This window comes from Solanum lycopersicum, chromosome 9, assembly GCF_036512215.1.
Source record: "Solanum lycopersicum chromosome 9, SLM_r2.1".
NCBI lineage: Eukaryota > Viridiplantae > Streptophyta > Magnoliopsida > Solanales > Solanaceae > Solanum > Solanum lycopersicum.
The window spans coordinates 46,114,213-46,125,084 of record NC_090808.1 but is presented as its reverse complement, the minus strand read 5'-3'; the positions used below and the strand labels follow the sequence as shown (position 1 = coordinate 46,125,084).

Genomic DNA, 10,872 nt, shown 5'->3' with positions numbered 1-10,872 from the left:
AGAATATCGGAAAGCATGAGTCTTCTCCAAAATTTGATTTCTCAAATCATCAACATCCGGTACACATAACCTATTTTGGTACCTAAGAGCACCATTCCCCTCATTCAAAGAATGACTCATTAAGCTTACCAAGCACTGATTTCTTAAAATCCATCAATGATGAGTCAAGGGGCTGTTTAGACTTCACCTCAACCGCCAACGAAAATTCGGAGTTATGATGGTACATGAAACCACAAGTTCGAGAATCTTCTAGGCGAACACCCAATCTAGACAACCTATGAACATATCTCACTAGGTTTTTCTTAGATTATTCTACATGAGACACACTACCCATGGTCATATGACTCAAAAAATCTCCAACCACATTGGCCTTTCCGGGGTGGTATAGAACACTCATGTCATAGTCCTTCAACAATTTCAACTATCTTCTTTGTCGGAGATTCAACTCCTCTATAGTAAACACATATTGAAGACTTTTTGGTTGGTAAAGACATCTACATTTACCCTTTAGAGATAGTGCCTCCGTAATTTCAAGGAAAATACCACGACCGCTAATTCAAGATCATGAGTTTGTAGTTCTTTTCTTGCACCTTGAGTTTTCTAGAGGAATAAGCTATCAACTTACAATGTTGCATGAGAACACAATCCAAACCTACTCGGCAAGCGCCATAACACACTACAAAGACCTTGGTACCCTCTGGTAATGTCAACACCATAGTGGAGGTAAGCTTATCATTCAACAATTGGAAGATTTTCTCACAAGCCTCTGGCCACTCAAACTTCACACTCTTTCGGCTCAATATATTCAAAGGAGAAGTAATTAATGAAAAACCATTAACAAACATTCAATAATACCCAGCCAAACTCAAGAAACTTTAAATATCGATTGGAGCCAAATATCTAGGCCAATTTCTAACCGCTTTTGCTTTCTTTGGAACTACCTCTATACCCTCACTAGAGATAACATGACCAAGAAATACAACCGATCTCAATAAAAAATCACACTTACTATATTTGGCCTAGATTTGTTGTTTCTTGAGGAATTGCAATTCCACCCTCAAATGGTCTATATTCATTCCCTCATACTCTGAATATACAAAGAATTCATCAATAAAGAAAATCACAAAGGCATCAAGTTAATTTTGGAATACACTGTTCATTAGGTTTATCAATTACGTTGACGCATTAGTTAACCCAAAAGACATCACCCTAAAATCATAGTTACCATATCTAGTTCGGAAGACCATTTTAGTAATATTCTTTTTCTCTCACCCTAAGTTGGTGGTATCCCAACCTCGAATCAATTTTAGAAAAGTAGTTTTCCCCTTTGAGTTGATCAAACAAGTCGTCAATACGAGGGGGAGGATACTTGTTCTTTATTATATCCTTATTGAGTTGTTGTAGTCAATACACATCTTAAGGGACCCATCCTTCTTTTTCACAAACAACATTAGAGAACCCCTTGGAGAAATACTATGTTGAATGAAAGCCTTTGTCTAGTAAATCTTTCAGTTGAGCCTTCAACTTTTTCAATTCGGCCGGAGCTATCCGATAAGGAGGAATTTAAATGGGATTCGTATCTTGTAATTAGTCTATACCAAAATTAATTTCCAATTCGGGAGGAATTTCGGACAAGTCATCGGAAAAAACATTGAGACATTTCCTTACTACGAGGACCTACTCAATAGGAGGAATTTCACAGTCTAGATCTTTGACTCTTACTGTATGGTATAGGCACCCCTTAGAGATCATCGTACAAGCCTTCATACAAGGAATTAAATTTCCCCCTTTCTACTCTAGGACGGGTTCATTTGGGAAAATCAACTTAACTACCCTTGTTCTACAATCTATCGAAGAAAAACAAGAATGCAACCAATCCATTCCCAAAATGACATAAAAATCAACCATATAAAGTTATACCAATTCAACATAAGTATGTCTATTGGTAAACAATACAGGACAATTTCTATACTCTTTTGGCAATTACCAATTCACCTACCGGGGTAGTAATAGAAAAATGGTTCAATTAAGACATCGGGTAATATATAAAATTTTCTAGTTACCAAAGGAGTAACATATGAAAAGGTTTCACCAAGATCAAGTAAAGTATAAACATTTATAGAGAAGGCTTGTAGCATACTAGTCACCACATCGGGAGAACTCTCGTGTTCACCCCTAGAGCGGAGAGCATAAAAGCTATTCGTCCTCAGAACTTCGGAGTTAGAATTACTTGGCCGAAAATGAACACTCCCACTCTTTTGACACCTCACATTAGGAAAATCTCTAACTTTGTGGTTGCACATGCCAAACCCAAAGCAATTCTCCGTCCCAACTAGACATTCACCCCAATGCTTCTTGCCACACTTTCGACAAATAGGCTTCTTGTTTGGTGAATTAGCACTCCTTACCTTTTGGGACTTAGGTTTAGACATCCTATCATCACGAGCCTTGAGGAATTCGGAAGGGGCTTGGTTTGAGAACCTCTTTTTGAATCTAGGCTTGCCTTGAATTTCAAACCATCGCTTAGAAGAGCCACCCTTAAAAGCCTGCTTAGCATATCTATTATTTATCTTTAGCCTAATCTCTTCCACTTGTTGAGCATGAATCATCAAATTAGAGATATCCATATTGTCATGAAAAATATTCGCATGACATTCTTCTACTAGGAAGGTGCATACTTAGACAATTTCGTGAACTTCAAAGAGTAGTCTAGAACGCTCATACATCCTTGACGAAGTTTGATGAATTCTTCAAACTTGGCTTCCCTCTTCTTTCTTGGGACGAATCTATCAAGAAAGGCCTTCTTGAAAATCTCTCGCAGGACCCACTCTCAAAGACTTATTATCCCTCCATTTGTAGGACCCCAAAAAATGACTTAGGTGAAGCTAGAGCTTAACATGGTGAGCTTCTTGTTGTCATTGTGAGGTAGCCCTACTTGACCTTTCTTTGCTAGGGTAAATGTGATTGGGTTATGAACTTGATATGGAACCCTTTTATATGAACCTTATGTGTAAATTACTCTATGATAAAGAAGGCTAGCACCGAGTGACTATGGTAAGGGAAATACTTATAGTTAAAGAATGAGACTAGATTACAAATCATGCCCTTCATATTCCTTAACCATGTGCATTCATGGGATGTGTCTAAGTTCTACCATTTCTAAGTAGAACACTCTCATCGAGTAGGTCAGAACTTCATATTCCATGCTTTTCTATCATGGTCTATGTTGATTATTGACTATTCTCATCATATGGAATGCCTTCTAGCATTAGAGAAGTTCTATGAGGTTTAGGTGGTGGTATGAATCTATCTAGACATTGCACAATACGCTTTGAATGTGTTAAATGGAGTTCCTAGGTCTTGTCACACCCTCAACTTAAATTCGTTGTTTGTCCTCAAGCGACGCACTATGCGTTAAGTGGCTATCAATCCCGATTAATCTCATCAAATCTATGCGTGCTATCACTATTAGGCTTGAATTTTGTGGGATCACAACATGACACAGACTCACCATGCATTAAAACCTATCCTCTTAAATTTCTCACCGAGGTGCTAACAATTCGGTATTGCAACTAGTGTCCTCACTTTAGAACAAAATCCTCATTTTTCACACAATGATTTTAGTTTGAGTATAAGGATTAGTTTTTCAACACTCACTCTCAGAAAAAAGTCACACTCATTCATACCTATTGCCATAAGCTTGCCCTTATTTTCACTGCCTTAAGTTCGCTCTACAACCCTTAGGATTACGGTAGGACTTTCTTAGCTAGTAACATAGACTCAGAGTCAGGTAGGGTATATTTAGGTATACTTTAGTGACTTTTTTCCCTCCTTGACATATCGGCTAAACCTTCCACTTTCTATCATTTTATCTCGCCCAGTTTCTCATATTCTTTCACCTTGCTATTTTCTCTTCTTTCTTCATTTGTGTTAGTGACTCTCTTCTTTTCTTTCTTGTATTTCTTGTGTATTTTTCTTTTTCTTTACTTTTCTTTTCAACTAATTCTTGAGTTACTTTACTTTTGTTCTTTCTCTCTCTTTGTTCTTTCAACCCCACTTTCCAGACCATTCCTCATAATAGCCACCCTCAACTCATGGCTTTGCCATGAGTCAAGGTACACAATACCCAAATTTGGGTCAGGGCCATAACCAAGGTTGTTTATGTATTAGCCACCCTCAACATATTCTTTTGTCATAAGCTAAGGTGCACATATCAAACGAGGGACAAGGGCCTACACATTGTTCCCAGAATAGATCAGTTGGGGTGAAAAAAGAAAGGTCTAATTTTAAGCTCAAATTATTTGGATCAAAGAAGGATAAATTTCATTTGGTTTCTTTTATTTAGGCTAGAAATGGGCTATGTTTAATAAGGGCCTAGGATCCTTTACTAATTGTCCATTACAACTTACTTTTAGCAGGACTAACCAGACAAGTTCTAGCTTAGTACCAATATTGGACTATTCAAATTTTCCTCACACTCACTTGAAATCTCATCATTATACCAGATTATCAGACACCTAGTTCAAATTTAAGACTTAGGGTAATGCAATGGTGTAACTCTATTTCATGCTTAGAACCACATAATTATCAGTTACTATGCCTAGTCATGCATCATTTTCCAGTTTATCAGGATATCATTTTAGCCATCATGCTCCAGAATTAAACTATGTACAAAATATATGAACATACCGGTTCAACAGAAAAAGTAATAAGTCTTTTGGGGAAAAAGAACACAGGCAAGAAAACCCCAAAAGAGGATAGTGAATTGGGCTACTCAGACTTCACCCTAACACTCACTATCCATTTACACCACCCTTAACAAAGAAACATGCAATTGTCCCCAATGCATAAAAATCTAAATACTAGAGTGGTAGGTGAAGCAAACCTGTGGTGCAAAGCGCCGTCGATCAGCAAGATGGTGGGTCCGGTTCCCCGGAACCCACGTCCTCTGAAATCTGGACACCCTTAGTTGTGTCCTCAACAACAACCGCACCATAAGTAGTGCCTCCTGCTATCTCCAGAGTGCGGGAGCTAGACGCCCCAGCCGCTAACTCTGATGCTCTCATTTGGTGCGCCTTTTCCTCAGCAAGGGAGGCTCTCCTCGCAGCCTCTATCTCTTGGTGCTCCTTCTTCCGTGCTCGCGCCTCGTCCTCTGCTCGACCCCTACGCCTCTTGGAACTCTCTCGAGGGGGAGGTGGTGGAATGTCAGAAGTAGTAAAAAGGGCCGCCAACACTGTGTCCTCAGCAGGTTCGACAGAAGGGGCCTCTGAATCCGGCACCCTAGCCTCTAAGATCGTGTTGATATCTGCATGAAGACTGTCGACTGCAGCCTGAAGGGTCGACACATCCACCGAAGGGGATAGTCGGGTTAGCACCCTCAACTCAAAGGCGTCCAAGCGCTGTTTAACCTCAGCGATCTTCCGCTCTGTAAACTTCACCATTTTCCTCTCTAGGATCTCTTCGGACTCAGTAATCGACTTCTGCATCCAGGGATGGATATGATGAAGAAGAGTGGCCATTTGTGCCTCTAGTTTTTTGACCCTAGCAAGCGGGACCAGTGCCGGTAGACGGGCTATGCGAGAGGAGCTCGGGGCAGTGCTACTCCTCGGGATAGACTCGACCAGGGTAGTGTAAGTGGATGCTGCCTGTGTAGCTGTGCGGGCCTGGGCTAATGTATCAACAAGAGCATCAGCAAATGGGAGCAGCTCCGGACAGGGCCCTCTGCGTGGAGCCAACTCATTGGCTTCGTCTCTGATGAGGCCGACGTCAACAGTGCCTTACGGGGTCTTAAGCTGATCTACTTGTCATGTGGGCACACCTGCGGACCTGCAGAGGGCAAATATCATGCAGGATAAAGTGTAGGTAGTAGTGACCTTGAATGCCCTCTCGTGCATGACTTCCTGGAGAAGCCATGCGAAGTCTACCTCGAATTCACTTATCATCGCCGCCATCAACACTGCTCGATCCCAAGTAACAATTTTATCATCAGCTGTAGGGGAAAGGAAGTGACGGACAAGCAGCCACAAGATGTTTGATATGAACGTGAGGTTGGCCTTCTTGATGGGCCTTTTTGGCTCACTAACCCAATCGGCACCCTCTCCATCTACTGACAGGTGCAGGGCCATCCACCTCTTGGTGGTCTCTCTCAAAGATGGCTCGCGCAAAAACTGGCCATCCTTAACTATTTGCCAACGGTAGTCAAACTCGGCAGTGAGGGGAGTCCGAGTAGCATCAACACTCTCGCCGGTGGATGGCTGGCAGGGAAATGTCAAGTTGTACGCCCCGTATTCGGACCTGCTCCTGTGGGGCCTATTTAGTGGGGTCAGCCCGTCTATCTATATGTGATCGAAGAGTCGCTACGTAAGATGTGTTGTACTCTCGGACCAATTCTTCACTGTATCGTCCCAATGGACGTGCTGTCAACTCCAAGCGATGCCTGGTGAAGAGGTTGTGGATCTCAGGCATCATCGGGAGACTCCCTGTAAGGACTCGCTGCTCCAAGGTGAGTATTTGAGTCATCACTCCTTTATCATTGAGGAACTTGGCGTCGGAGTAGACTTGAAATTGCCCCTCGACACACCACCGGTTGGGCTGGTCAGTGGCTGGGGTGGGGACCTGAGCTGGTGATCCTGATGAATATTCTGAACTGTCAGCCTCATCAGACGAGGCTGACGCTGCAGAGGTGGCGGGTGCGGGAACCTCAGCAAAGCCGGAGGCTTCCTCGGACCATGATACTCCTAAGGAGCAAGACACTCCTTCTTCATTATGGCTGACCAAGAGGGTGTGCCAGTCAGTGTGCGCTCCTCATCAGACTTGGAGGCAGTGACTACGCCGGACGCCACCTTTTTAGGTGTGGCTCTGGGAGCACGTGCAACACGGGAAGGTGTGGATGTGCCTGGGGGCACATACTCAGGGTCACGCTCATCATCAGAGCCGATAAACATGCGGGCAGACAGGGCGAAATACTTTGATTGCCCGCATGCGTAGATTCGGTCTTGCTTGGGTGCCATAGTAGATAGTACCTGCAACGGATCAATATTAGTACGAGTAGTGGCAAACAAGACAAGCGAAACCATACGAAAAAAACATTAAAATAGTATGTCATTTCTGTAGAAACATGACACACGACGGGCCTGGTGATGGCTCGTCGTGACTATGACGGACCATCGTGAGGTCCGTCGTGTTTTACTTAGACTATGTATATATAGGGAACCTTGAAGGAGAGTCTCTGACTAGCATGACGGTATGTGCAGGACGAACCGCCATAGGTACGATGGTCCGTCGAGATGTCCCTCGTAGGACACTTGAAAAAATATGGAGACCCTTAGAAGAGGGGTCTCTGACCGTCATGATGGTCGTGAAGGACGGACCGTCGAGGGTATGACGGTCCATCACATGTGTCCTTTGAAGGACACTTGGAAAAAGTGAGACCCTTAGAAATAGGGTCTCTGAAAACCAGAACGGTTGTGCAGGACGGACCGTCGTGAAGACGACGGTCCGTCACATGTGTCCGTTAGGACAGGGTGCTAGGGATTTTGGAACAGACCCTATGACGGTCCGTCATCGGGGTCTCGTTCTGACTAACATTGACAGAACTGGGGTACCCTATGCATCCCCGATAAACCCATATCAAACTTGTAGTAATTTTGACCTACATTTGTGTAACCTAACTTCCTAGGAAACTAGCAACTCAAAAGCACCTATGTCTAGGGTTGTAAACATGGCAATTTTCGAACATTTTTAACCTAGGTTAGATAGAATCGTATAAAAGAAACAACATATGACGAAGAACTAAGCTAATACTAACTAATAAACAAAAATGCAAGATAAATGAGTAGAAATTTGAGACACATACCTTAGAAATGGAGAAAACAATTGGACAAGTACTCGGTGGCTAGGCAAACACCCACAACAGCAACTCCGACTAGTAGATTAACACTTTTAGGGCTTTGGAAATTTTTGGGGAAAAATGATCGAGGGGGAGAATATCGAAGTTGAAAAGAGAGGGAAGTGGGAGGAATAATGAATGAATGGGGTGAAATGAAGGGTTGGGGGGGTTTAAACGGTATAATTGTGAAAAAGACTCCAGCTGGATCGGGTCGGGTCGGGTACGACTCATTAATTACGCGACGGTTCCCCGACTACGGTTTGTCGCAGTTGTGATGACCCGTCGTTGGTTCTGTCGTGTGTGCCCTAGTTTGAAAATAACAGAAAGACGTACCTGGTATGATGGAGGCATACGACGGTCCGTCGCTGGTGCAATGGTCTGTCGTTGTATCTGTCAGTGACTGCTGCAGAGTAGTTTTCTGCAAAATTTCCTGGTGATGTGCCTGCAAATATAAAAACCCATTAGTAGAAAAATGCTACCATTACTAAAAAGACTATAAGTATTGGGTTGCCTTTAAACAAGCGCCTGATTTAATGTCGCGGCACGACTAGGGACCCTTGATTACTCAGACTTCATCAATATGGTATGCCTCTATCACTTCATTCCCCGATGCTTTGTGCCCAAAATAGAGTTTTATTCTATCTCTATTCCTCTTAAACCGCACTCCCTCCTTGGCTTTTAACTCAACTGCTCCATAAGGGAATACTTGGGTAATCAAGTAAGGGCCCGTCACCATAAACTCTTGTTTTGCATTTTTCTGTTCAGTCTCATTCTTCATCTTTTCTTTGTGGGATATGACAGATACCGATTGGAGCTAACCACTCTGCCTCATGGTCCTACAGATGTTGAAGGTCGCTTCTTCATTATTCAACAAAAATGTCATCTGTCCCTTCTCCATATCATTTAATGCCCTTCCTGTAGCAATGAATGGTCTCCCAAGAATAATAAGAACTCTAAAATCGACCTCACAATCAAGAATAACAAAACCAGCCGGAAAGATGAATGACTCCAGTTTTACTAGCACATCATGGAGTATTTTATGGGCCGTTTCACTGTCCGATCACCCATCAGTAGCCGCATCGCGGTGGGTTTTGGATCCCCCAAACCCAATTTCTTGTAAATCGAGAGGGGCATGAGATTTATGCTTGCCCCCAAATCACATAATGCTTTCGCAAAATGTAATGACCCAACTGTACAAGGAATAGTGAATGCACAAGGATCTTAGCAATAGCACTACAATGCTGCAGTCTATCATCATCCTCGAATGTTACTGATCTTTTCTTGGTGACTAGATCTTTCATAAATTTGGCATAACCGGGCATTTGTTCTAGAGCTTCTACCAAAGGGACGTTAATATAAAGCTGCTTCAACATTGTTATGAAACGCCGGTATTTACCATTCTTGGTCTTTTTCACTAATCTCTGAGGGAAGGGTGGTGGTGGCCTAGGCATGGGAATCACCTTGATAGGTACTTCTGCATCTTTTCCATTACTTTACTCTGCTTCACCACTACCCTTTACCACATTATCATTATCCTTTCTCACATTTTTCTCAGTAGATTGCATAGATCGGTCAATGGTTTGCTTACCACCCCGAGTAGTGATTGCCATACAGTGCGCATCATTCTTTGGATTTTGGAAAGTGTTGCTAAGTAGAGTGCCCGATTGCTGTGTGTTCACTGTCGCAGATAATTGGGCTATTTGCAACTCGATCTGCTCAATCGAAATTGCATGTGTATCAACTTTTTGCCCAATACTAGCTAAATCACACCTCAACTCTTTAATGTGTTCATCACTAGTGTCAAACCTCCTCATCATTTTATGTAACATATCCTTAACTCGCGCCGTACTATCTCCAAAATTTCTAGGAGTAACTTCATGATTTTGAGGAGGGACATAGGGCTCATTCCTGTCGTTACTATTAGCATAGTTACCCCTGTTAAAGTTGTTGTCACGGTTATAGTTTCCATCATGGTCATAATGATCCTCACGATTGTAGTTACCATAGTTCCAACCTTGGTTCCCTTGACCTTGGCGCCAATTATCCTAATTTGAGCCTTGGGCGCTTGGTCGGAAACCCCCCATCTGCTCATTTACTGCATAAGTATCCTCCACATTATAGAACTCATCATTAGGAGGTGGTGGTTTAGAAAAGTAGTTGACTGCATTTATCTTTTCTGCACCCCCTGTGACATGTTTTAGTACCAACCCAAGCTTAGTTCTCATCTGAGCCATTTCTTCACGAATCTCATCTATGCCTGGGTTGTGAGTGGTTTGTACTGCAAAGGTGTTTCTCCCTGTATCAGACTTCCTATTACTCCAAGCTTTGTTATTTCGGGAGATTTTCTCTAATTTTTCAGCAATCTCAGCATAAGGACACTCTCCATAAGCTCCACCTGCTATATTGTGCAACACCGCTTTGTTGTTATCATCCTGTCCTTGATAGAAGTATTTCTTCAGTTACTCATCATCTATACGGTGATTTGGAACACTTCTCAAGAATGTGGTGAATCTATCTCATGAACTACTACTGACTCTCCTGGTAGTGCCACAGTGTTGTTCACTCTGTCTTTGTTGTTTAGTTTCTTGGAGACTGGATAGTACCGTGCTAAGAAGACATCCCTTAGTTGGTTCCAAGTGAAGATTGAATTGTATGAGATCTCAATTAACCACATAGCAGCCTCTCCCGTCAGTGAGAGAGGAAACACTCTGAGACCTATTACATTTAAATACAAATCAGGCCTCCCTACACAGCTTTTACACACTGCCCTTATTAGATATATGGGCATGTGGATCCTCAGAAGGTAGCCCTGAAAACAAACCTCTGGCTGTGAGAATTTGCATCAGGATACTACTTACTACAAAAGTGTGGCCTGTGGGTAGAGGAGGCAAGACAAGTGGCCCATCCGAGTCTTCTATATTATCATACCCTCTGTAGTATTCTTGGGGCCGTGGAACGGGATTTTGTCCCCTCTGTTGATGTTC

At 42.7% G+C, this 10,872-nt stretch overlaps 1 protein-coding gene across 1 annotated transcript; it reads right to left on the bottom strand.

Annotated features, from left to right (window-relative positions):
* Positions 1-1,019: 1,019 nt before the first annotated feature.
* On the bottom strand, positions 1,020-2,627 carry LOC138338535 (uncharacterized). The gene is made up of 2 exons (XM_069289508.1): positions 2,141-2,627; positions 1,020-1,087 (listed from the first exon to the last, which is right to left on the bottom strand). Exons 1-2 carry the CDS (start codon positions 2,625-2,627, stop codon positions 1,020-1,022), a joined length of 555 nt encoding a protein of 184 aa, XP_069145609.1.
* Between the last annotated feature and the right edge of the window lie 8,245 nt (positions 2,628-10,872).

Bases quoted from the DNA above. Each gene is read 5' to 3' on its own strand.
- LOC138338535 (XM_069289508.1), bottom strand. From the start codon at position 2,627: ATGGATATCTCTAATTTGATGATTCATGCTCAACAAGTGGAAGAGATT. The intron at 1,088-2,140 runs GTATGCTACAAG...TTGTATATTCAG, and splicing joins TTCTCCCGATGTGGTGACTA to AGTATGAGGGAATGAATATA.